The 27,257-nt window shown below is 41.7% G+C and overlaps 3 protein-coding genes and 1 pseudogene across 3 annotated transcripts in view; 3 read left to right on the plus strand and 1 right to left on the minus strand.

Moving 5' to 3' along the window:
- The window catches only part of KDM2A (lysine demethylase 2A), a 542,877-nt gene that overhangs the window by 315,788 nt on the left and 199,832 nt on the right, over positions 1-27,257 (minus strand). The gene's annotated exons all lie outside the window — the stretch shown is intronic.
- Positions 734-3,809, plus strand: LOC133377925 (olfactory receptor 4S2-like; annotated as a pseudogene).
- Positions 17,195-18,118, plus strand: LOC133378223 (olfactory receptor 4S2-like). The gene has a single exon (XM_061613014.1). The coding sequence runs from the start codon at positions 17,195-17,197 to the stop codon at positions 18,116-18,118; it is 924 nt and encodes a 307-aa protein (XP_061468998.1).
- LOC133378224 (olfactory receptor 4S2-like) lies at positions 18,640-26,391 on the plus strand. Its single transcript, XM_061613015.1, has 4 exons — positions 18,640-18,694; positions 20,023-20,115; positions 23,856-23,949; positions 24,317-26,391. Exon 4 carries the CDS (start codon positions 24,344-24,346, stop codon positions 25,274-25,276), a length of 933 nt encoding a protein of 310 aa, XP_061468999.1. The 5' UTR covers positions 18,640-18,694; positions 20,023-20,115; positions 23,856-23,949; positions 24,317-24,343; the 3' UTR covers positions 25,277-26,391.

Below are 27,257 nucleotides of genomic sequence, written 5' to 3' on the forward strand. Positions count from 1 at the left end.
TTTTTTACTCTGGGTTTAATGATCTTAAAGTCCCCCCATACCTGTTAGCAACCTAAAATGCCAGTCAACAGATATATTTTCACTTGGCACTGAAATGACAACAGTGCCAGTGCATGTAGGAGAAGGGCATTCTGCAGACTGGGTGCCATCAAGGAGAATGCCCTATCCATGTCACAACCAAATGAGCCTCCCCTCACACTGGAATATGTTGAAGTGACCCCCTCCTGCTGATCTTAAAGCATGGGGAGAGTGATAGAGGGAGAGGTACTCCTTCATAATTTTAGACATCTCCATCATGTCCCCTATTACTCACCTTTTCTCTTATCTAAAAAGCCCCAATGTCTTAACCTTTCCTCAAAGGGGGGAGTTGCTCCAGCCCCTTGATTATTTTGGTTGCCATTTTCTAAAGCTTTGTCCATAGAATTTTAAAAAAATTATATTTCTATTTAAACAAAATCAAATACAAAAGTGACAACAGCTCAATAAAGCTATCATGGCTGAAAAGGAAAAAAAGGAATAATCAGATATAAGTATATGTGCAATTATATAATATAAAGAATATTGCAAAATTGTAGTAAGTACATTTATAATTTTTACATATTTGCAGTGCTTGGTAACTAGAAAAATGCAGTTCTTCTCTAAACTAAAACTTCAGTTGAGTGGTGTAAAGAATGTAATTGTGTGTGTGTGCATCAGGGGCATTGACTGGATAATACCTGTGACAATCACTGACATGACAAAATCTCTCCTGTTGCCATTACAGTTTATGAAGAATAAATGGGTAACAGTATCCAGTAAGTAAAGTAATTAATTGCAGCTCAATAGATGCTAGGCGACACTTGGTTTTGTGTGTGTATATATGAAGAAGTGGTATGTGTAGTCCAAGGCATTTTGGATGAAATTAATTTTATTTCATTTTTAAGGAAATGAAATACTGCTTAATTGTAAAAACCTCTAAGCAGGTTACATAAAATAGAATATACATTAAAATTATTGATAAAAGAGTTTAAAACAAGTTAACCTAAAAATTCAAAATATAAACAGAACCAGCAGTTTAAAAATATACATTGTAATAAATACATGTCAACTTCACATATCTGGGTAGGCTAAAATCAACAAAAAGGTTTTTAGCAAGCACTGAAAACAGTACAGTGAAGACTAATGTCAGTGAGCAGGATGTTCCAGAATGTAGGTGTTGCGATGCTAAAAGACTGATTCCTTCAAGTGTGGAATCAACACTATCCAGCACTTGTTAAAGTACCCATTGTTTTACACAGTCCTTTAAGACGATAATTTTGCTGGTTGCTGTCACCTAGACTGACTCATTTGCTGCTTTATGAATATTACTTTTTAAATCTTCTTTTAGTAAATTTTGCTTAGTCCCTTTGTGCAATGTCCTAGTAAGGCAGAGTCTCTTTTTCTCTCTCTCTCTTTCGCACACACACATGTACCTGTCCTGATGGGATTTCAGGTTGTTCCTTTTTGTACTCTTTGTGCATATCTCATATTACAGTAATAGAGAATAATCTATAGCCCATAGTTCCAAATGGGTGATTTTTAAAAAAGATTATGGGTAACAGCCAACACTAGCCATTCTCAAAATTGACCCACTGACATCAATGACATTAAGTAAGTCTATTGATTTCAATAGGTCTAGTCTGAGTATGCCTTAAGTACGTCCATTGATTTCAGTGTGTCTATCCTGAGTATGACTAACACTAGATACCACTCTACCTTTTTTCTTTTAATGAGGGAAATATAATTGATATTTTGGCTTAGTCATGTAGTAAGTTATTTCCCCCTTAAGGTAAACTATGACCTTCCTTCAATGGCTTCAAAAAGTCATCTTTTTTATATTGGTGATATGTAAATTAATTAAGCAACAAAACCAGCTGATTAATCAACTAAACATCTTAAATTAGTTGACAGATCTATATAGGATAAGAGGAGGATCCCATTCTGGATGTTGTAAAGAGATGTTACAGAAATTACTAGGTTGGTGAAATATTTCCCAAGAGTTCTTACAGCTTCTGTACAAACACTTGGCATGGTTTTCTCTTCTGACCTGATTTGGGCTACTATGTTCAGAGTCTATGTTGCTGATGGTTTCTTTTTTCATTCCTCAAGGTGAACATGGAACAGGAATAATAATAATAATATTTATTATTTGCTTTATGTCCCGCCCTTCCTCCTGGCAGGATCCCAGAAAAATAATAATTTCCCAGAGTCCCCAACAGCAATGTAAAATCTGAGCATCCTCAGAAGCTTTCACTGTGTATAGACTCGAGAAGTTAGGAACAGCCTTTATTTTCCAAACCCCCTGAGTGATGTTTTCTCTTGAACCTCACCTTGGAACTAGCTAGGTTTGGGAAAGAGTGATAGGGAGGAAGGAAGCTAGCAGATGAGATGGCTCAAACCCAGAAGATGGGCTTGACTCAGACTAGCTTGGGATTTTCAAACCTGAGGACTTTATTTCCAAACATTCCTATTTCTGAAATTCACCATCATTGTCTTGTTACCCCAGGATATATGAATGGCTTTCCTGCAAATCATCAACAGGATACAGATTGGTTACCTAAACAGAATAATTGGGCTGTTAATAGCTGCATTGGGGGTGAGTGGGAAAATATGTAAATATTACATTCACTGTAGTTGATGTCTGTCTCGCTACCAGAGATGGGGAAGCTTTGAACCTACAGTTGCTGAACTCCAGCTCCCATCAGCCCCAGCAAGCAAGGCAGATGGCTAGGGGTGATAGGAATTGTAGTTCAACAAAAACTGGAGGGCCAAAGGTTCCCCACACCTGACATAGTACATTCTGGAATCCAACTACCCATTGACACTAGATGCCAAGGAGCAAACTCCTTTCTTCTCATTGCAGGTGATCTAATCATAGATGACCATTGCAGGTTTTTGCAGAACATAAACAAGGTGACAGAGTTCATCTTCTTTGGCCTTATTCAAAATAAAGAGCTGGAGAAAATATGTTTTGTGCTGTTTTTGTTCTTCTATTTAGTCATCGTGCTGGAAAACCTCGTCATAGTCAATATAATCTTCAGCTCCCACTTGAATTCTCCCATGTATTTTTCCCTCAGCTACTTTTCTTTCACAGGTATCTGCTACTCCTCAGTTACAGCCCCCAAAATGATCACAGAATTCCTTGTTGGAAAAAACACATTTTCTTCTTTGGCTGCATAACTTGGCTCTTCAGGGTCCATTTCTTTGACTGCACAGAGCATTTCATTCTGACAGTGATGGCATATGACTAATACATTGCAATTTGTAAACCACTCCACTATTCCACTATTAGGACCGAGTGGATTTGTGGCCAGTTGGTAGCAGCCTGATTGATTGGAGGCTTTATGCATTCACTGCTGGAGACTATTGCCACCACTCGGCTTCCGTTTTGTGGGCTCAATGAAATTGACCATTATTTCTGTGATGTCCACCCTTTATTGAAACTGGCTTGCACAGATACCTATGTTGTTGGCATTGTTTTGGTTTCCAACAGCGGGGTGATTGCTTTGAGCTCCTTTATCACCTTAGTTGTGTCATCCATTGGCATGTTGGTCTCCCTGAGATCTCGCTCTTCTGAAGAGTGATGCAATATTCTTTCTATCTGTGCTTCCCATATCACAGTAGTCATTTTATTTTGGGGGCCATGCACCTTTACCTACATACGTCCTTCTAGCAACTTCCCAAAAGACAAGATGGTGGCTGTGTTTTACACTGTTATCACCCTGATGCTCAACCCATTAATCTACAAACAAAGAAATGAAGAGGTAAAGAATGCCACAAGAAATTTATGAGTCAGGAAAGTGATATCAAGATGGAAAAGAAAAATGTGACATTTAGAATGATTTTAATTAAACAATGTGGGTTGCCATGCTTAACATATACAGCAGATATTATGCTTTAAAGCATGGGTGAGAAGGTAGACTGGGATCTACTGGTAAATCTCGGTGATTTGCAATAGACCAGAAAGAATTTCTTTTTTTTTCTGCCAAGAATGTTTCATTTCATTTTTGGTATACAAATATCAGTACACAACACCTGACAAACAAACTAACAATAAAAAGAGCTTTGATCATATTGTAATATCGAAAGAAGTGAAAGGCCTGGAATGGTGGGTGGCCCCGCTGAAAAGTATAAGAGAAGACAAAGAGTTCTTAAATAGAGCGCTGGAACAACAACAGCAAATAGAACTACAAGAGGTGGAAGAACAATAGCATATTGAAGCAGAAGAGGAGACTCTTGTGAAGAGCAACAATGAAGTAGAGGAAACTCCATGGAAAAGGCTGACAGGAGCAGAAGAGCTAGAAGACACCCTTCACCGGTGGAACTATGGAACTGCTTTCAGGCACTTGAGGAAGAGACTGGAGGTCACTCTTCAGGCGAACAATTACAGGAGACCCCATGTGACAGTGGGCGAGAGGCTAAAGCTCAGTCAAGCAGAGGGAATGAAACCATGCCCCACACCAAGAAGAAGAGAATAGTATAGCAGGAGAACTCCCTACTGTGTGTGATTGAAACCCAAGGATACTGAGAAGCTCCATGGACTCACCAGGTATGTTGTCTCCCTGAAGGATGGATTAGAGATGTGTGATGGAAGGATTGCCATCACTCACAAAGCCCACTGACAGATATTCCTTTCTTCTCATCCATGTGGGAACAAACTATACTGCCAAGCGGAGCTATGAAGAAATCATGTCAGACTTTGAAGCTCTGTAAAGGAAACTCAAGGACTTTGAGGCCCAGATAGTTTTCTCATTCATCCTTCCAGTACTTAGAAGAGGAGTAGAAAGGGAAAGAAAAATACTCTGGGTGAATCTACGAAAGTTGTGCCAACACAGGAGATTTGGATTCTGGGACCACAGGCTACGCTTCCTGGAAGAGGAACTGCTGGCAAGTGATGGATTGCACCTCACAAGGACTGGGAAGAATGTGTTTGGCCAGCATGGAGAATTTCATCAGGAGAGCTTTAAACTGAATCCTAAGGGGCAGGGAGAAGTAACTTGGCGGTAACGACTAACAAAGGCTTGTCCACAGTAAGAGGAATGTCTGTAATGGGCCCCAGTAATAATCTTCATAAAATGTAGGAAGGAAACCAGGCCATAAATCACATGTTATTCGATGTCTGTATACTAATGCCCAGAGTATGGGAAACAAACAGGACAAACTTGAACTCTTAATTCTGGAGAGTAAATACAACTTGATAGGAATAACTGAAACTTGGTGGGATGACTTCCATAACTAGAATACAGCGACTGAAGGATATAACTTGTTCAAAAAGAACAGAAGGAATAGAAAGGGAGGTGGAGTCACGCTAGATGTAAATATATATATATCCCTGCACAGAAATACAGGAAGATGAGCTTGGTAGCTCCACCGAGAGTATCTGGATAAATTGGGCAAGGAATAAAAGCAACATGGTGATTGGAGTCTACTACCGACTACCCAGTCAAGGAGAAGATGAGGATGAAACTTTTGAAAAGCAGATTGCCAATGTTTCAAGGAGGCGTGATGTAGTCGTAAAGGGGGACTTCAATTACCCCGATATCTGTTGGGATACAAATTCTGCCAAACACAGCCTCTCCAAGAAATCACTGACTTGTGCTGGAGATAACTTTCTTCTACAGAAAGTGGAAGAAGCAATTAGAGGATCAGCTATCCTTTGTTTGATTCTAACCACTAGAGATGACTTGGTGGATGAAGTCGCAGTTATGGGAACTCTGGGGGGAAATGACTACAATATACTTGAGTTCTTGATTTTAAAGGAAGCAAAAGCTGAGAGTAGCCATATGTATACCCTGGATGTCAGGAAATATGATTTTAATAAACTCAGAACAAGGGTAAATAAGGTTCTGTGGCAAGCAACCCTAATGAGAAAAGGAGTCCAAGATGGGTGGCAGTTTCTAAGAAAGGAAATTCTAAAGGCACAGTGGCAAACAATTCCATCAAGGAAAAACAGGGAAAGACAGCAGAAGAAGCCTATGTGGCTTCACAGAAAGCTTAGAGATGACTTGAAAATAAAAAAGGACACATGCAGGAAGTGGAAGGAAGGCCAGGCCACAAAGGAAGAGTACAGACAGATAGCATGGAATTGTAGGGATGGTGTCAGGAAAGCTAAAGCTGAGAATGAGCTGAGGTTAGTGAGAGATGCCAAAGGCAACAAAAAAGCTTTCTTCAGGTACACCCATAGTAAAAGAGAGAGAAAAGAATGGCGTTCCCACATTAGAGTGGGGGCGCGTTTGCCTTCACCCCATATGAAGGCTTGGGAAGTCTACTCCCAACAGGGGCATCACTACCGGGGTGCGGAGGGTGCAGACCGCACCCGGGTGACACCATGAGGGGGGTGACACCCAGAGCCACCCCGCCCCGCGCTGTTGCCCAGCAAAGGAGCCAAGAAGCGCTCCAGGTCGGCGCAGCCAACTCCTCCTCGGAGGCGGGTGGGCGAGACCGAAAGCAGGCGCCTGCTCGCTGGCGGTGAAGCCGGGACGGGCCTTCCACCATCAGCCTGGTGCATGTGGTGAGTGCGTGCACACACATGTGCACACAAGGCCAGCCACCTCCGTCCATGCACCTGGGAGGGCATGCGCTGGAGGTCCGCACCCCCCCGCACTCCTGCTAGTGACGCCGCTGACTCCTGATTGGGTGAGGGAGTAGGGTGAGGCCACGTCACGCCTCAGTGGGGTGGAGGGGAGCGATAGTATTTAATACCGCTCCCAAATGGTGGTACAGCTACTCAACGAGGATTACAAAATGTTAACAGATGACAAAGAAAAGGCAGAAGTGCTCAGTTCCTATTTTGGCTCTGTATTCTCCCAAAAGAGGATCTATGAACCTCCTGGGGAATGTGAAGTTGAAGGGGCACGATTGCTGCTTGAAATTGATGGACAAATGGTCAAGGAATACCTAATCACTTTGAACAAGTTCAAATCTGCAGGGCCTGATGAACTTCATCCTAGAGTATTGAAGGAACTGGCTGAAGAACTCTCAGAACCACTGTCTATTATTTTTGCAAAATTGTGGAGGATGGGTGACATCAATCCCTGGGAAAATTTTGGAGCAGATTATAATTTATTTATTTATGAGATTTGTTAGACGCCCATCTGGCAGAGGTTAATCTGCCACTCTGGGCAACTTACAACCAAACACAAGTACATTCCATATAAACATAATCAGAATCCTAAAAATTAGAAACTAAAAATTAAAAGCTTAAACATTTAAACCCCCCAAGATCTGCAATCTGCCAGCCTAAATTTGAGTTTAACCCCCCAAGAACTGCAATCTGCCAGCCTAATCCCCTTCCCACGCCTGGGTAAAGAGCCAGGTCTTCAAGGTCCGCCAAAAGCATAACAGAGAGGGGGCCTGACGGAGATCAGTTGGCAACAAATTCCAAAGCGTAGGAGCCATGATAGAAAAGGCTCTAGACCTTGTCCTCACCAACCTCGCCTCTTTTACTGGAGGTATAAGAAGTGAGCCATTCAAGGACGATCTTGTAAGCCAGCGCCCCTCGAGCGAGTGAAGGCGACTCTTTAAATAGAGTGGGCTGGCCTCATGAAGAGCCTTATGTTAAAGCCAGGATCTTAAATTTGGCCCACGCAATCACAGGTAGCCAGTGCAATTCCTTAAAGACTGGGGTGATATGGTCACGGCGGCGACTGCCCTTAATCAGGCGAGCTGCCGCATTCTACACTAGTTGCAGCTTATGAACCATAGTCCAGGGAAGACCAACATATAAGGCATTACAATAATCCAGCTGGGATAAGACCAAAGCATGTACAGTAGGGCCCCGCTTATATGGTGGGTTCCATTGCAGACCCCCGCCGTAAAGCGGAAAATGCCATAAAGCGGAACCCCATTGACTTTAGTGGGGTGCATCGCGCGAAAATGACGCAAAATGCAGCAAAAGTGGCAAAATTGGCTTTAAAATTGAAAACGAAAGCCGCCTCATTAGTGGAACGCCGGGAAGCGGAGCGCCGGGAAGCGGGGCCCTACTGTACTACTTTGGGAAGCAAGTGGCTCGGGAGGTAAGGGTGTATCCTACGGACGAGATGTAGTTGATAAAGCGCCGCCTGACTGATGCCACTACTTGCTCCTCCATAGATAGCTGGGAGTCAAGAATGACCCCCAAACTCCAGACTTGATCTCTTAGGGGCAGTAGTACCCTGTTGAGCATCAAATCAGTAATCCCCAATTTCTCTTTGTCACCCACCAACAAAACCTCAGTTTTATCGGATTCAGTCTGAGCTTACTCCTGCTCATCCAATCCCTCACTGACTCCAGACACTTAGACAGCATTTCTATCGCCACTGGTGGGGAAGATTTAAATTATAAAGCGGTCAATCTGTAAGCACTTTGAAAACAATGCAGTGATTAATATAAATCACATGGGATTATCAAGAACAATTCCTGCCAGACTAATCTTGTTTAATTTTTTGATCAGGTAACCTTCCTAGTCAATTATGGGAATGCTGTGGACATCTCGACTTCAGCAAAGCTTTTGACAAAGTGCCCCATGATTTTCTTAATAACAAATTAGCTAACTGTGGGCTGGATGGGACAACTATCAGGTGGATCCACAGTTGGCTACAGAATTGTACTTAAACACTGCTTATTAATGGTTCATTCCCAAAGTAGGGTGAGGTAATGAGTGGGGTACCGCATGGCTCAGTCCTTGCCCCGTCCTCTTCAACATTTTTATTAATGACTTGGATGAGGAGGTGCAGGGAATGCTTATCAAATTTGCAGACAATACAAGATTGGGAGGGAGAGCTAATACTCTGGAGGACAGAAACAAAAGTCAAAGTGACCTTTGCTCTAGCAAAGTGCTAGAGCATCAGGCTGAAAACAATATAATGAAATTTAACAGGGATACGTGTAAAGTTCTAAACCTAGGAAGAAGAAACCAAATGCACAGTTATAAGATGGAGGATACTTGGCTTAGCAATACTACATGCAAAAAGGATCTTGGAATTGTTATTTATCACAAGCTGAATATGAGCCAACAGTGTGACATGGCTGCAGAAAAGGCAATGTTATTTTAGGCTACATTAACAGAAGTAGTTTCAAAGTGCTAGCTCCCCTCTACTTGGCACTGGTTAGGCCTCATCTTGAGTACTGTGTCCAGTTCTGGACACCACACTTTAAGAAGGATGCAGCTAAACTGGAACAGGTTCATAGGAGGACAACAAGGATGATCAGGGAACTAGAAACAAAGTCCTGTGAGGAGAGACTGAAAAAAATGGACATGTTTAGCTTTGAGAAGAGAAGACTGAGGGGAGATATGATAGCACTCTTCAAGTACTTGAAAGGTCACATAGAGGAGGGCAAAGGCCTCATCTTGATCATCCCAGAGTGCAGGACACGGAATAATGGGCTCAAGTTGCAGAAAGCCAGATTTTGACTGAATACCAGGAAAAACTTCGTGTTAGAGCGGTACGACAATAGAACCAATTACCTAGGGAGATGGTCAGCTCTCCAACACTGGAGGCATTGAAGAGGCAGCTGGACAGCTACCTATCAGGTATGCTTTAATTTGGATTAATGCATTGAACAGGGAGTTGGACTCGATGGCCTTATAGACCCTTTCAAACTCTACGATTCTATGATTTGAAGATGTTTTGACAATTATAATCTCTGAAAGGTGTAGATGTGGAAGACTAACCAGAGCAGAAGGCAGCATGCAAACCAGCAATCAAGATAGAGATGCAGAAAAAAAGTAATTCTTTATTATCTCAGTAGAAAACGTTAAGAATAACTAATGAAACAAGTTCAACATTCAAATGTAGATCAAGCATTAATCACAGCATTAATATTAATAACAGTTTCGTTATAAAGTATTTACTGAAGCTTCTACTTTGAGTGGCCTGGACTCTCCAAGTCTGCCTCAGCCCTCCTACCTGGAGAGAAGCCAGTGGACGAGCCAGAAGCTAAGCTTGTGTAAGTAAGTGCACAGAGCTGGTAGGTCGAAACCATGCGTTGCCCATAAGATCAGTTTTGGTTCTTTTATTACATCCTTCTCAGGCCTTGCTTTGATTCCTCTTGCCATTTGAAATGCAGCAAATCAAAACAAAATAAAAACAGCAAAATCACCCATCAACCATAATGGGTATGTTTTAGGACCAGCAGTTACCTCTGTGGCAAGAAAAAGCTGCTTGAAGAATACACGGCTTGGAATATAGTCAGCAGTTGGTCAGAACATTTTGGTCCAAGAGCGATTCGTCATTATAAAACTCCTTTTCTTCACCTGGGATTCCTTGATGCCCAGGCATTTTAGCATGTGTTTCTAAATTGCTTTTTAAAAATGTGTTTTTAAATTTGTATATTTGTTTTTAATGTTTTTAATTGTTGTAAACCGCCCAGAGAGCTTTGGCTGTGGGGCGGTATACAAATGCAATAAATCAATAAATCATGCAGCTTCAACGAATGCATCTCTAAAAAGGGGTTGATAATAGCAGGGGTGATCACCTCACATCACTGAAAACAAGGAAGTGCATCACCAAAAGGGAAGACAAAAGGGGGTACAGAGTTCCATGAAATTTGCATATACTAATTTATATGTACAGATGCAAATTTAGACCTAATTACTATCACTTAAATAGAAATAGAATACATCATACCATAATGAGGGAACACAGTGACCAAATGACCTGTGTGCTTGCTCAGTCTACTACTGTGCAGGTGCTAACTGTTGATGGGCATCTTCAAGGTGCTCCCTGCTCACTCCCCCTTCTTATGGGTCTTTACGATTAAACTGGACTTGAGCCAGTCAGCCCTCCAAACAGAAGATGCCTTCCGAGGACTGCCCTCTGTGGAGCAGGACGTATAGCCCCCTAGGACAGAGAACATGGAATGTGTCATTGGCATTTGCATCCTACGCATTAAAAAGTTGAGTTGTTTCTCTGAGGATTCATTTTCTACTGGGAAGTATCTCAATGCTCCTGGGAGCTTATTAACTAGATCAGTCACTGGTGTGCTAGCAGGGCATGATCACATTTAAATGTTTCCATATTGTAAGAACACAACAAGGTGAGCGAGAGTCTTTTCTACAGATCCTGTAGAAGCAAGAATTTGACAGAGCAAAAGTAAAGGCGGCTTCAGTTGTTCTCCTTTATAGAGAAGGAAATTACCTCTGAGGCCTTCTGAGCTGAGAAAGCTATACAGGTAGGTCAGGACTGTGTCGCAGCAGCCAAGGGCAGTTCCTTCATTCACTGAAGAAACGGGACTCTGTTCTGGCTAAACTTATAGGAACATTGGGAACTGAAGATTAAGGGCAATGCTGGCATGGCGGACATTATGCAGTAGGAGATACCACTGAAGAAATGCCATCCAGGTAACAATGAAGAGCTGCAGTAATCAATTTAACTGTGCAGATTGCTGATAAATGCACTAAAGAAAATGTTCATCAGGACTTCTGTCTGGTTCAAAGTTTCATTCCCCTTTTAATTCTGGTTTTCTATATAGTCTGGCTTATTATCCATAAGGTTGAGGGAGGCAAACAATGTTTCCTTCTCTCATTCATTCCCACAACATCCCTGTAAGACAGATCATTATTAACTCCTTTGAAAATAGCAGTTAAAAAGTAGAATATATGATCCAATTATTATTCCCAGTTTACCGATGACACTCTTATGTTCTTGCGAAAAAGGTCAGTGAATGTTGTTTTTATGCCCACAGGGTTCCACTGCCATGTTTGCAAGGTAATGTGGGCCCCTGGAACAGCAGTTATGTGATGCTTTACATGGGCCTGTTGCAGTTTCTTTATACACGCTTGCACCCTAAGAAATACTTTGCCCCAGGGGAACAGTAGGGACAGTTTCCCTATTGCTGCATCTCAATGCCACAAAAAACTGCACCGATTGGACTTTTGCATGATCCATGGCTAAACAGAACTTCCATTGGGAAATATGATGGTCCTTTATGAGGGTGAGAATACCATCACATGTTTCTCTTCTCTGTTTGCTTTTTACCCTGCTGCTGTTGTGGGGAAAGGGGGTGGGAGCTTTGGGCTGTGGATGCTTGTGGACAATGATTCCAGCCAGTGGAGGCTGGCACATTAGGACAAACGGGGCACTGCCTCACCAACTTCCATCTGCCCACCATCAGCCTTCATCTGCTTTCTTACAACTGGTTGGCTTGGCTCTGACTCCACCCTGCCTTCTACCCCACCAGTCCCAACTGGCACCAGCCGTCACTGATTCAAACCATGCAGACTGAAAGCCTGAGTGCGTTGGAGAACGGGGGGACAAAGATGTTTAGTCTCTCATAAGCCACAGAGTGAGAATCTGTTGGCACAGAGTAGGGCCCTCTTTGGGTGAGAGACAGAGAGGGTGTGAGTGGTGGGTGCCCCAGGTGAGAGTCGGGGTGGGAGCTGTGGTTAAATGCCATTTGGTTGTTTTAGGGCCCTTCCAGATTGTTTTATTTTAAAAAAACACACAGGGTGTATTCTGAAACATGTCCTTGACCCAACAACAATGCATCAGTGATAAGATTTATACTGGACCATCCACACATCATTCTGCTTTATTAGTTGTTCTCTGATGCATCCCCAGGGTTACTGCAGTATTGCTGTCTGGAGGGGCACTCTTGTGCTATAGTGCAACAAAAGCAGGACTGCCTGCTCCCTATGTGAACATTTGTGGTATGAAAAGTTACAGGATTTTAGTAGGAAACTATGGGGAATGTACCTATTGCTAACAAAGCAGTGTGAGCACCCCAAAACCTCTGCAGGTGCAAATGGTCCTGAAAGCGCAATAGCCACCCTGATGCCATCATGAGGACAAAACATGATAAACGTTCAGTGAAAAGGACATCTGGAGGACCCTTAGTCAGCTGAGTGTCCTGTTTTCTTTACCCTGGCATTTGATCAAATTGGAAATTCTAATTGTTGTCTTCATTGCTCTTTAGTTTTGTTTGTTTTATGACGGAGCTGTTAGTCTGTATATTATTTATTGGAGTTTTTTGTGAATCCTGCAGTTTTTGTACATTATCTTTTTTCTGTATATTTTAATTGTTTTGTTTATTGTTTCTCAGTCTGGGACTAAAATATTCAGTGGAGAGGTGGATATAAATACTACTGCTACTGCTACTAATAATAATCATGGCTCTCCCCCCACCAAATCCAGTAGTCTGCACTGGAGGGTAGTGGAATCATCAGATGTTTGAAGGTATTGTAAGATTTCAGACGGCTTATTGTATTTTTATTATTTTTTTCATTTCATTTCATTTCTGAATTGCTTCCTATGAAACATCCTGAAGTGATTAATAATCCCCAATAAATATATCTCCAGATTATGCTGTTGGTCATGGAGGGGGCTCTGTCTTGATTGAGGACTAGAGTTCATTTGATCCTGTCTGCAAGTGATGGATCTCATCTCAAACCACATGACTTTAGTATTAGAATGGCAATGTAAACATATGTACAGGTATATATAGAGAAAAGATAAAAAAGTTCCAAATGTCATTAATGATAAGGCTCCCACCCCCTTTTTTTTTGCAGGGCGCCTGTGTCTGAAACAACTGCGTGACAATAAGAATGCAACAGGTATGGAATTTCCTGCCAGGGAGTTAAAGCCAAACATACGCTTCATCAGCCTGTCATGAACAGGGAACTCCACCCCAACTTGAAATTAGGTCGTTTGTAGGTTGAGTCTGCTAAATTCATAAATGCCCGAAGATGTACCAAGCCTGGTTGTCTATTTCACAAGCAGTAATATTTTCTGTAATTTTATAACGGAGATGGAGTACAAGTTGTTTTCTGCACTTTGCATGAGGATACTTCTAAGGAACATGTTTAATTGAGTATTCATCCTGATTTGTTTGCAGGGTTTCAACGATGTTGGCTCTTTCATGAGTAATAATTCTGTTTTGTTTGGGGGGAAATCTGATGACGTTTGATGATGCATCAAAGCAAGTGTTATCCCACACTTCCCATTTTCCTGTCATTTTCCTTACTGCAAAAAGTCCAATCTTCTGTGGAAGCGGGTTTGTTGTGCGTTCAGCTGTAATTGTGCAACCTGAATCTGCCAATATCTGTTTGAATCCCAACTGAAAACAGTCTGGAAATGTTCTAAGCATCCAAAGTCTGCCATTTTTACACATGCTTGGATGTTGATTGCTGTAACCTTTTACCTTCTGAAGGAACTGTAAAGGTCCTGTTTGCAATGCGCATGCTTGTGGAATGGTTTTACTTTAATCCTTTACTTTCTGTTTGTCAAACCAATCCATTTTAAAGGTTGGATCTGAACTCTTTCAGTAACCTCATCCTTCGTTGGCACTGCAGGAATCCCGCTAGGGATCCCCCTTTATGTTGTTGTTGCTGCCTGTGTAGCTCTTCTGGTTTGCACTGCAGCCACTCCCTCTGGCTCCACTGGCTCCATATCAAACTTTATATAGGTGCAGGGCATGTGAAAACAGAGAGCTGGGAAATGGAACAGAGTGATAGGTAACATCATGATGTGTATTAGGTTGTATCTAACACTAGGTGTATACAGTTCTGCTAGCGCAACAGGACCTCCCTGTTCTCTCCTCTCCCTGTACTCCCCCCAACTCCTCCTCCCTCTGGAGCAGATTTAAAGGGTGCACAGGGGGCCGCAAGGTTGATGACAGGGAAGATCCATGGTGCAAGTGGAAGTCTGTTGCTCAAGCAGACTAACAGCATTGGATAGAACCCATTAAGTCTTGGTGCCATACTATGCGTAACCCATTCCCAACTTAAACTTCATTGATGTGCATGCCCCAAAATTCATATATACTACAAGATCTTGCAATAACAAAACAAGATCTGAGGTTGTAATGTTGGGTTCGTAACTTGACAAGCTGATTATAATTTCTAATGAGATAAGTTTGCCCATCACTAGTGAACGTTCAATTGAAGGAACAGAGCTTCTGTCCATAAAAAGGTGGCGATTCTAATGCAAAGCTTGGTGGTTCCAGTTAATTCTAGGTGGAATAAAGCCCTAAGAATGCATTCAAAGAGCTGACCTGAAACAGATTGTTTGGATGGCCAAGTCTTTGTATTTGCTTTCAGTTCTGCATTTTGATGTATATTGACTCTGCAGTAAGTTCCACTCTGTTTGGTGTGGTTCCTCTCTGGTCAGTGTGCACTGGGTTGGAAATGGAATGACTTTGGCCCTTGTCCAAAGAACCCAGAGTGCAACAGGAATCTGAATGCACAGTCCTACACGTGGAGGTGCTTTCCCTCCTCAGAGTTGATCAGGGCTTGCACCTCTGAGAGCTTGATACAAGCTTGCCTCCTCATAGGATAGATCCATGAACAAAAATCTTTTTCACCTCATGGATGTCTCTTACCGGATCACTGCGTTGTGATATTTCATGAGCGACTTTGGTCTGCTCTGGATGAAATGGATTGCAGGTTTTCTTTTTTGTGATATAATCTTGGCAGATGGGCTCCACCCCCCCACGAGAGTTGTTGAAGGTAGTGTGGATTAGGGATTGCAGAGGATTGCTGCTCATGAGGTGGACCTTCTTTCCACTGCCACCTCTAGTAAAGCAGGTTTTGCAGACTGTTACAGTAGTTATTTATTTATTAGATTTATATCCCCGCCCTTCCTCCCAGTAGGAGACTAGGGTGGCAATCTAAAAAAAGTCTACCTAAAAAAAGTCAAAACCTCTTTGAGCAGGAATGAGTGTGACAAAATTAAAGAATGTGTGTTTAGCACAGGAAGTGACCCTATTCTCAAACCACTTTCAGCTCTTTTGAAAGCAATTGTCTGCCTCTAGCCTTAGATGTGGAATGTCAGCTAGAACAGCCAGAAGATTTGCATCTTTGCTGTGGTCACATTTTGACCCTTAACTAGTTAGCATGTATGATGGGCAAGTCCATTGTATAATAGTGATTTTATGAACAAACTACATATGGCAGTAAAAACATCACATGCAAGCAAACAAAGGATTTAAACGTTGAAATAGTATGTGTGCCCCCCCTTTCATTGAGACCATAGCACAGGGGCAGATGAGGCTTATCTCTTCCCTTCCCAGCAGTGATCCATGCTAGTATTAGCCTTAGAGAAAAAAAATCTTCCATTGGATCTCATGGGAGCTTTCCCCCTATGGATAATAGCAGTGCTCCTGGTTGGGAAGAGAAGGAGTACACCTTCCCTCCCTCTGTGTTGCAGTCTCCATGAAAATTGTCCCCCTGCACCTACTGTTACATTTTTAACCTTGCGCTCTGCAGGTGAGGGCCTCCTGCAGATACCATCTTATCAGGAGGTTCGTTCTGTACAATATAGGAAACGGACCTTTAGTGTGGTAGCACCTGCCCTGTGGAATTCCCTCCCTTTGAATATTAGGCAGGCGCCGCATCTCTACTATCTTTTCTGTGCCTTTTGAAGACTTTTCTTTTTCAACAAGCCTTTTAAGTTGAGAGCTATCCCAGTCTGTCTCTGTGTCAGATTTGCTTAATATGTTCTTAATAATGTTTTTAACCTTTTTAAAAAAGTTTTTAAAATGTTTTTAACGCTGTTTTGTCTTAATGTATTTTAAGATTTGTTTTTATGATGCTTTAAAGTGTTTTCAGTGCCTTGTTTGCAGCCCTGTGCTCCTGCTGGAAGGGCGGGATACAAATTAAATAAATAAATAAATAATAAAACCCTCAGTGTGTATCAAAGTGATGTGTTTAGTGTTGTGCATAGCTTGCCTCTTTGCAGTAAGCTGCACATTTGGAGTCATCAAGGAATTGACAGGGTTGTTCAGAATGAGCAAACAAATGAAGGTTTAGCCCACAAGACTTTGGAACTGTAATGAAAACAAATATAGCTTGTGCTTTTTTGTCTGACATTATCATCCTTCCTTCCTCAAGTGTCGACAGAACATTTGTTATGGCCATTACCACTCTTTACTTTCCCCAAATAATAATTCTGCTGTGGTTCCTGAATTCTTCCTAAATTTAACACCCTGAATAACTGAGTATATATATATTGATGTCAATTATTCAAATTAAATGAATTTCAATCTTGTGCATTCCCAGAGTGAATTATTTTGTTTTTGGGGTGAAAGTGCTAGGGGATCACAAAGAACTAATATACAGTTCCTTGTTATATTGATTTTTCACTATTGTATTTTTTACTGTTATATGTGAACATGCCAGTTACAGCTGACACCATTTCTTATTTTATATGATGGCAGGTTATTTAATTCTGCATTGTAATTCATCATCTACTCTGATTAGATGGAGAACGCAAACAATGTGTCAGAATTCATCCTCTGGGGACTTACCTTGGATCCGAACTTACAGAAAGCCTATTTTGGGCTCTTTTTGGTCTTTTACACAGCAATTGTGTTGGGGAACCTACTTATCATTGTCACGGTCAAGAGGAGCCCCCGTCTGAACTCTCCCATGTATTTCTTCCTTAGTTTCCTCTCCTTCGTAGACATTTGCTACTCCTCTGTTACTGCTCCCAAACTGATTGCAGACTTCCTTGTCAAGAAGAAGACCATCTCCTTTACTGGTTGCATAACACAGCTATTCTTCATCCATTTCTTTGGCGGCACTGAGGTCTTTCTTCTCACAGTAATGGCATATGACCGGTATATAGCCATCTGCAAGCCCCTCCATTACACAAATATTATGAATAAGGGTGTATGCAGTTGGCTGGTGGCAGCCTCATTTCTGGGAGGGTTTGTTCATTCAGTAATACAGACTCTCCTCACCATAAATCTTCCCTTCTGTGGGCCCAATGAAATTGACCACTATTTCTGTGATGTCCACCCTTTACTGAAGTTGGCCTGTGCTGATACTTACATTGTTGGCCTCATTGTCATTGCCAATAGTGGCATGATTTCCCTGACCTGCTTTCTTGTCTTGACAGTTTCATACATTGGCATTCTTGTTATGCTGAGAACTCTTTCTTCTGAAGGACGCCTCAAAGCCCTCTCCACTTGCGCCTCCCACATCACAGTTGTGATCTTATTTTTTGGACCCTGCATCTTCATCTACCTGAGGCCTTCCACCACATTCTCAGAGGACAAGAGTGTGGCCTTATTCTATACCATCATCACCCCTATGCTCAACCCTTTAATTTACACCCTGAGAAATGAAGAGGTGAAAAATGCAATGAGAAAGTTATGGAGCAAAAAAGTACTTTGGAGTTAGAAATAAAAGAGATGTAAAATTATGACTCTCATTTGAATATCAGGGGTGGGGTGGGATAGTGAGGATGTTCCACAATTTTATAAAAAATGTTGTGTTTCAACCTGCCCAGCTACTGCTGTGTTGATTCTATTTTAGCAGTTTTTCCTTTTGCATTTGCCCATTCAGCAAGCAGTGCAAAGAAGATACTGATTACCTCTGAAGGGAAAGTTGATCCCCTGTTTAGGCTGCAGTCCTTTATACAGAAGTACCTGGCAGTACATGCCATTTGAAGTCAGTGGAATTTTTTTTGAATAGACACACAAACCACTGATAGAACCCAATGTTAAAGCAACAACCACCTTGTGTGGCCTTTGTTGAATGAGGTTTATTTCAAGCCAACTGGTATTTGAACTTGGGTAAAGCTGCCAGCGGTGGCTCGTGCCTATTTAGACTGGTAGGCTAGAAGGGAAACCAAATAGTAGGTGGAGCCAGAGCAGTGATGAGGAGAGCCAACTAATTCTTTTTTCCCCTGCTGAGTTCTACTGGAGCAAGAGAAACTAAGGAAGCTGACAGGCAGTGCTGAAGCCTGGGCTGATTGTAAGTAAGAAAAGCAGGCAGGTGAGGGCTGTTCTGAAGGTAGAATGTGTTGCCACAATTGAGCACATCCTACTGTAAACATCAGTCTGTGGTCTTTAACTCTAGTTATGCTTTACTCCCTCACAGCTCTCACAGCTGACTGGCAACCTTGAACTCTGGCAATCTCATTGCATCTAGGCCTGTTGATCCAGGGTGGCATAGGATGGCCAGGTGCCTCCTCAGCACACCATTACTGTGAACAGATGAGGACAAGTTCAGGTCAGCAGATTAGTCTGCTTATCAGAGCCAGGGTGACATTTCTTATGCCAGGTAGACAGTGGAAGGGGGCTGCTCCCAGCATTCATCTGAACTTTAGGGGCCTGCACTTAAAGTTTGTTGGTAACCGTTTTTTTCTCATTGCAGAATTATTGTGAATTAATAAAGTTGTTGCCCAGTTACTTCATATACTGTCTTATGTCTTCATTTCTCATTTGGGTGTGTGTAATGGTTTACTCAGACTAAGGCTGGGCTGCTCTACCTGTCTGTGTTGAGCAGGAAAGCTTGAAGGAGGATTCTTTGTGTGGTTGGCTCTGGAGCTACTTAGAATCTGCCCTGGGACTGGGACATCTTATTGCAAAGAGTTCCTGATTGCAGGAAAGATTTTAAGTACATTCAACCAAATGCACAATCCCTTCCTTCAGATCCTCCTGCTGAACATAGTGAAGCTGGCAGACACAAGTGCTCTTCTGCTCCCTCCATACTTTATGCCCAGGTACATTCTTTGAATGCCTAAGAGGTGATGGTTAGTTAGCTCAATCTTTGTGTTTTAATCATGTGCATATCGATAGCTAGATGAGGAACCACATTTGCAAATGGATGGTGCTGTACATGCAGTTCCCCAATGATCCAACTGCTGGGTCTGCACATATGCAACTCTTTTCAAAAAGTAATAGTTGTGACAATCAGCTGTTTGGGAGATTAGCTGGACTTAGTCCCCCACTCTCCCCAAAACAGATTATCAGTGCAGTTCCATTTTTTTTAAAAAAAGAAGGCTCTATATGCACAACCATATTAACTTCCTGACTGTGAAACAAGAGACTATCCAGTAAATATTCTAAGAGTGCTTACGATGCATCCCCTTGGGTATAATTAAAAGTACTTGCAATGTGATGTTGCCTCAGTTTTCGCAAGAGGTTCATGAAGTAATAGTTAGATATCCTTTGGAGGAACTTTGGAATGTTGCCTCCCTGGATGAGATGGATGGAGCTTAATTGTTTCTGAACTGAGTCTTTGGTCCCCGGGAGCCGGTACTATCTATGCATCATTAACTTTAAATATTTCTATCATAGGTGAATGCAAGGAGATGAATGGCTGCCAAAAGAGGTAGCAGAAAGAGAAGGATGACAGATGCAGATTTGGCAAGAGGTTGAAGTGAACACATGGTTAGCTTAGCTTGTCTTCCTTGTTTAAAAAATATCATTGTTTAATCAGTCTTATGCTTCTAATCATAGGACTAATTCTAATAAGCTTCTAGTCTTGCAACTGCTGTTAGTTTAAATAAATGCCATGGACATCTTTGCTCAAGTGTAGGGTTGCAGCAGTAAAGTGAGTCATCAGGCTTGAAAGCAGCATAAGCATTTCCTGGGTAAGTTAATCTACAATTTTCTAATGCATTCATAAATTGTAATAGTCAGATACCAAAATGAACTGATAGGGGAGACCTTCTCTCATGTTCCTACCAAGACTTTACTCTTGGCTTAAAATAATAGACTCAGAAGCTCCATTTTTTTAAATGCATGAGTTCTGATGTGCTGAATAAATACATCTGAATTGATCCATTCAGATCATACGGTATTTGCGCATAGCTTACCCTGATCTCTCTGTAGTCCACATGGCAGATTGGAGGAAGCACTGGGTCAACGGGAGTGGTCCTGTACATATGTAAACCTCCATACCAGATGCTGTTTTATACCTTCTGGCACTTACATTTTTGTACTAAAATATTACATCAGGATAGCTGTAAGGCAATTACACCTTCTAAAATTGTGTCCACTCTCTATACCCCTTGAATATTTTGTCTAGGCAATACCTTTGCCTTCCTGTTGATGTTGTTATAAGAAAAGTGGCCATCTTATATCCTATAGTTAGATAACAACTCCACCATAAGGAAGCATCCTGAAAAACCCCAAGGATGTCAAAAAAGACTATGCACAGTCATCTGTCTGGAATCAGGGTGACTGGCTGTTGTGGAAATGGAATTGATGAAGCATGGGCCATTCAATATCACAGAGATTTTGTTCCCTAGTGTCTGTAATATATTCCATTTTTGAAATTATTCTTGTGCATTCTCTTGCATAATCAGTCATTTATGTATGGCTTTTATATATGCTACCTCTTCAACATTAGTTACATTTGGTCATTCTCTAGAACAGGGAAGAGCTCCTGTCACTTTAATGATTGTGAGAGAATTTCAGCAGCATTTTTTTTAAAATATGAATTGCCTGTCATATAAATGCCATAGGAATATAGGAAGCGGCCTTGTACCAAGTCAGACCATTGGTCCTTCTAGCTCTGTATGGTCTCCATTGACTGGCAGTGGCTCTCAAGTCTCTCTTTGCCCTACCTGGAGATGTTGGGGATTGAACCTGGGACCTTCTGCATGCAAAGCAGATGCTCTATTACAGTGGTTCTCAACCTTTTTTTGCTCCATTCCCCCCTTTCACCATTGTTCAGAATATAATTCCCCCCTTCCGAAGATAGTCTCTCATAGCGTGTTGACGTTTCGCGAGTGACGGTGGTGTTTCTCGTGAGAGAAAAATTTCTTGGTTTATATTATAACAGAATTTCTTGGAGCACTTCCTGGTCTTTAAATAATAATTTAATTTTGCAAATGAAAATAATGCTGCATGTTCAAGAATCGATTTTAATCTGTGACATTCAATAAACTTTATTGAATGTCGCAGATTAAATTAAAAACAAACTACAATTTTACAGATTGTACATAATCTACAGGACATCACACTTTGCTGAATAGTGGTCCCAATTCCCCCCCTGGAACCCTAAAATTCCCCCCCGGGGGAATTCCCCCATTGTTGAGAACCCATGCTCTGTTACTAAGCTATGGCTCTTCCTCAAGGTTGTGAAGGTGATTTGCAACCATAACACAAAAGCAACTAAAATAGGTTTAAAAACCACTACAAAACAATATACAAAAGACAGGTTTAAAAACAATACAAATGAAACATCCCAAGCAGATACCCAATCCCACCCCCACAGCTGGAAACACTTGTTTCCTGAAACAACTTGATTCTCCAAATAAAAAAATAGTAGATGGCTGTTTTATTTCAAGAGGGATGCTGTTCCATAAAACAAGGGAGAGCCACACTGACCATCTGTGATTCAGTTTTGTAGTGGAGTTTTAAAGTTATTAAGAAGCACAAAGCTAAAACGAAGGGCAAGCAAAGGAAAATCTTAGGCAAAGCACCTAAGCCATTTCACGTTGCAATCTGATTTATCTAAAACTCTTAGGCTGCAATCCAATCAGTAGGAGTGGTAAGACATGCTGCAGCTGTTTCTGAACAGGGATAGCCTGACCACTGTAGTCCATGCACTGACAACATCCAGATTGGATTACTGTAATGTGCTCTATGTGGGGCTACTCTTGAAGTTGGCCTGGAAGCTGCAGCTGGTGCAAAATGCGGCAGCAAGACTGCTCACTGGAGCAGGTTATCGCCAACATGTCACTCCGCTACTGAAAGAATTGCACTGGCTACCTATCAGCTACCAGGCTTAGTTCAAGGTTCTAGTTTTGGTGTATAAAACCCTATACAGCTTGGGACCAGGATACCTGAAAGACCATCTTACCCCTTATATACCCAGTCGATCACTGTGCTCTGCAGGTGAGGGCCTCCTGCAGATACCATCTTATCAGTAGGTCCATTCTGCACAACAAAGGAAATGGACCTTTAGTGTAATGGTGCCTCCACTCCCCTTAAATATTAGATAGGTGCCAGAAAGATAATAGAGATGGTGCATACTGAGGACTTTTCTCTTTCAACAAGCCTTTTAAATAGAGACCTTATCCCAGTCTGCATTTGTGTTGGAATTGGTTTTTAATACATTTTAAAACCTTTAAAAAAATGTTTTTAAAGATGTTTTGTTTTAATATGTTTTTAATGGTTGTTGTGTTTTAATATATTTTGAAGTCTGTTTTTATGATGTTTTCAAGTGTTTTTAGTGCTTTTGTTTGCTGCCCTGTGCTCCTACTAGGAGAAAGGGTGGGATATAAATCAAATAAAGAATAATAAAGAAGTAGGAGCCAGCAAGGTGGGGCAGGGCTGCATCCCTGACCTGGCTTCCCAATGGTGCACGTTGCTTCTGGCTACCAAGGGGGTTGGGAAACAGTGGGGAGCTTGGTTTAAAGCAGAATCATTCTACCACTAATGCACTATTATTGTCTCAAGAACAAGTTGCAGAATGGACCTGCAATAAAGCACCAGTCTGGAGGGACCTTTATTTTCCCACATTATAAAAAGTAATTAATGGCTAACATTTTAGTAAAGCTGCTTGTACATGGGGGAAGTGCCTTCATGATTTCAGTTAAGAATTTAGCCATCAAAAGCGGGAAGAATTACCAGAGGAGCTCCAGCTGAGTACTACAAAACCCTTCTTCCATTTATTGTGTAATGCACTATATTTCTCTGAGATTCTTATAACCCATAAGAGCTTGCATTCCAATTCATTCAAGTAAGATACCCATTTAACACTTAACTTGACCCTAAGAGCATATGTAAATTTAAAACGTTCAGGATGGTTCCGTGAGACTTACTCCCAGGTAAGGATGGGAGAGAAATTTGATTCCGTTCTCATTTAAAGCCAAATCTATCAAATTTGCACTTTCTGAAACAGTATGAGAACCCAAACACAGCCATCCTGTGAAATTTGCACTTACCTGAGTTTTGCAATGACCTTCTCCAACCAACCAGTTTACAAAACTGCACATATTAGGAGAAAGTGTGCATAAAATGAATATATTCATGAAAATAACATACAAAAATGCATTATATTAGGAGAAATTGCTAGCAAAAATGTGTGGAACTGCATACAAAAATCTGTTTATGAGGAGAAATTCGCACTAAAATGCTGAAAAAATCTCATGAGGATATTTTCTTTTAAAAAATAGCACATTGCTGCAGAAATGTGAACTGAATTTCAGATTGGAAAAATGAGAAACGGAGAGAACCAAAACTGACTGATCCTTCCCTATCTACACCCAGGTAAGTGTGCAAAGGACTGCGCTCTTAGGGTAAGCTAGGCAATATCTTTTATTATATCTTTGCCAATCTTAGTATGAAAGATTTGGAACTTCACTGATTTCTTCTTTAGGAAAAAGAAACAAGAACTCTGGGAAACCTGCAAACTTGTGTACCACTATCATTGTGTAAACGGTCCAATCAAACCTTCCAGTTTACTCATTTTGCATCTCCCGTTCTTCTGGGTCAATACTTCAGCAATAAGCATGCTCATCTAATTATGGTCTGGTGGTTTTGTATACAGGGGAAGAAAAAGGCCAGCTTTCTTGAAGTCTTTCATTCAGACTAATGATCTAAAATAACCATAAATTATTTTTCTGCACCATTGCAGGTGATAACTGCACCCGCCTCTGAGACAATGGAGAATACAAATAACGTAACAGAATTCATCCTCTTGGGGCTATCCCAAAATGAGCAGGTCCAACAAGCTTGCTTCCTCTTGTTTCTGCTCATCTATTTAGTGATTGTCCTGGGGAACCTTCTGATCATGGTCACTGTGAAGTCCAGCCAGCGCCTCCATACACCCATGTACTACTTCCTATCTGTCCTCTCCTTTGTGGACATCTGCTACGCTTCTGCCACAGTGCCGAAGCTGATTGCAGATTTGCTTGCTGAGAAGAAATCCATTTCATTTCAAGGCTGCATCACACAGCTCTTTTCCGTACACATTTTTGGCTGCACTGAGATCCTTATCCTGACGGTGATGGCTTATGACCGCTATGTGGCTATCTGCAAGCCCCTGCACTACACAGCCATCATGAGCAGACAAGTGTGCCATCAGCTGATGATAGCCACGTGGCTGGGAGGGCTTGTACATTCAATGGTCCAGACAATCCTCACCATAAAGCTGCCTTTCTGTGGGCCCAATGAGATTGACCACTATTTCTGTGATGTCTACCCTTTGCTGAAGCTGGCCTGCAGTGACACCCGCATCGTTGGAGCTTTGGTTGTTGCCAACACTGGGATGATTGCTTTGGGGTGTTTCCTGGTACTGGTTGTGTCCTATGCTGTCATCTTAATCACCCTCCGCACACAGTCCTCTGAGGGGAGACGCAAAGCACTCTCCACCTGTGCTTCCCACATCACTGTTGTGCTCCTTTTGTTTGGTCCCTGCCTTTTCATCTACGTCCGCCCTTCCACTACTTTAGCAGTGGATAAAGTGTTTTCTCTGTTTTACACAATCCTCACCCCCATGTTGAACCCTATCATTTACACACTGAGGAATGCTGAGATGAAAAATGCCATGAAAAAGTTGTGGAGCAGGACAAAGAGGCTTGGGGAGCCAAAATAAGTTGGGTTAGTTCTTATAAATGACAGGTGAAGTCAGATTCTCATGCCCTTAGACCATTTGGTAACATTTGGCCTTTGAACATTCAATGGTCCAGCAAAGTCAGCAGATAGTCAGCAAACACCAAACCTGTCCATAGTGTTATAATATTCTTTAAGAAGGGATCATTCAGAAACGCCCCCCCTTAAATCCTTTCCTCAAAATTCAGATAATATCAACAGAGAACTGATATTAACAGAAAACACATTACAGACTCTTATGCAAATCTAAGGGATGTGTTCCTGAAGCCTATCTCCAATGTAATAGAAGGGTGCTGAGATATTTTGTTGGGAGCATCAAAAATAAAGAGTTAAAGTCTCCCTTTCCATGCACCCCTGGTTCCAGGCCTCATCAGACGTCCTGTCAGCTGCTATTTACATAACAGAAATATGTGAATCGTATTCATATGCCCTGATTCACAGAGCCACTCTCCAACTCCAGGAGGGCAACAGGAACAGTGACAGGGGCAGGGCGGAGCTAGCACACTCATCTCTTGTGTGATTATTGCTCTACACACTGAAAGGGGCTACAGATAACTGGGGCTGCAATCCAATACATGTCTCTCAGGTAAGTGTGTATTGGATTGTAGCCTTGGCCAGTACACATGTATCAATATACACCGTTTGCATGCATATGTGCAGATATTGCCCCAGTCAGCTAGGGGAGAAGTGTCACATTCCCCTCTGCTTTGGAGAGTATCGTATCCCTAATATTTAGATAACCAGTAATGTAGTGGCAAATTCAGAAGTGCAGGGTCCCTTCATGATAGTCACAGCCACCCCCCCCCATTTTTGCTGCTGGGTTGAGAATGAGAGTTTTGCTAATGCCTTCTCCCATGTCCCTAGGAGCCAATAAGCATGAAAAGAGAGAGTGTTAGCTACTGAGAAGAGTATTCTCAATGGCTGACTTGCCTCCTGTCACTCTAATTGGCTCCAATCAGCAGGAAAGGACAAGGAAGCAAGTTAGAAGACTCTTCTCAGTGGAAACACACTCCCCTTTACATGCTTATTGGCTCCTAGGGCTCTGATAAAGCAACTACCATTCAAGCGGCCAAATTTTTGAACCTAGCCATGGAGGTCAGATCCTACCTGACTGTGCATTGTTCTTAATATATGTACTGATTGAAAACTGCCTTTAACCCATTTTAAAGTCTATGTTTTATGTTTTGTACCTTGTTTTGTTTTGCAACGGTCTGTTGATTAAGCAATAAAGATTGTTGTTATCTGTCAATTGAGTCAAAAGCTGATGAGAAGTCAACAAAAACTGCATAGAGTCTTGAACTGTTTTTCAAGGTTTTTTCAATAAGATGGAACAAAATATAGCCATGATCGATAGTGGAGTAAGAGTTCCTAAAACCAGCTTGTTCTTCACACAAAATAGAATTGGAAGAGACCCACTCCTGTAGCTTGTTAAGTAAAATGGAAGCATATATTTTAGAAGAAATATCCAGCAGACTAATTGGTCTGTAATTCTGGGGAAAAAAAGGATTACACTTTTTGAAAAAAGTATAAACGATAGTTTCCAACCAGGAGAAATTAGACCAGCCAGATTAATCTCAGTAAACAATTTAGCAAAAACAGGGACCCACCAGTTAGGAAATGATTATTTATTTATTTATTTATTTATTTATTTATTTCGTTTCATTTCTAGACCGCCCATAGCTAGTAGCTCTCTGGGCGGTGTACAAAACTGGATTAAAATACAATAATATAATAAAATCAATAACACATAGCAGCAAGTTAACTAACAAAATTAAACGTAAAAACATTAAAATGCCTGGGAGTATAGCCAGGTCTTAACCTGGTGCCTAAAAGGAAGTACCGTAGGCGCCAGGCGTATCTCCTCAGGTAAGCTGTTCCAGAGTTTGGGGGCCACCACAGAAAAGGCCCTAGATCTAACAACAGTCCTCCGGGCTTCCTGATGAGTTGGTACCCGGAGGAGGGCC

The sequence above is a fragment of the Rhineura floridana genome, chromosome 2 (assembly GCF_030035675.1).
Source record: "Rhineura floridana isolate rRhiFlo1 chromosome 2, rRhiFlo1.hap2, whole genome shotgun sequence".
Taxonomy (NCBI): domain Eukaryota; kingdom Metazoa; phylum Chordata; class Lepidosauria; order Squamata; family Rhineuridae; genus Rhineura; species Rhineura floridana.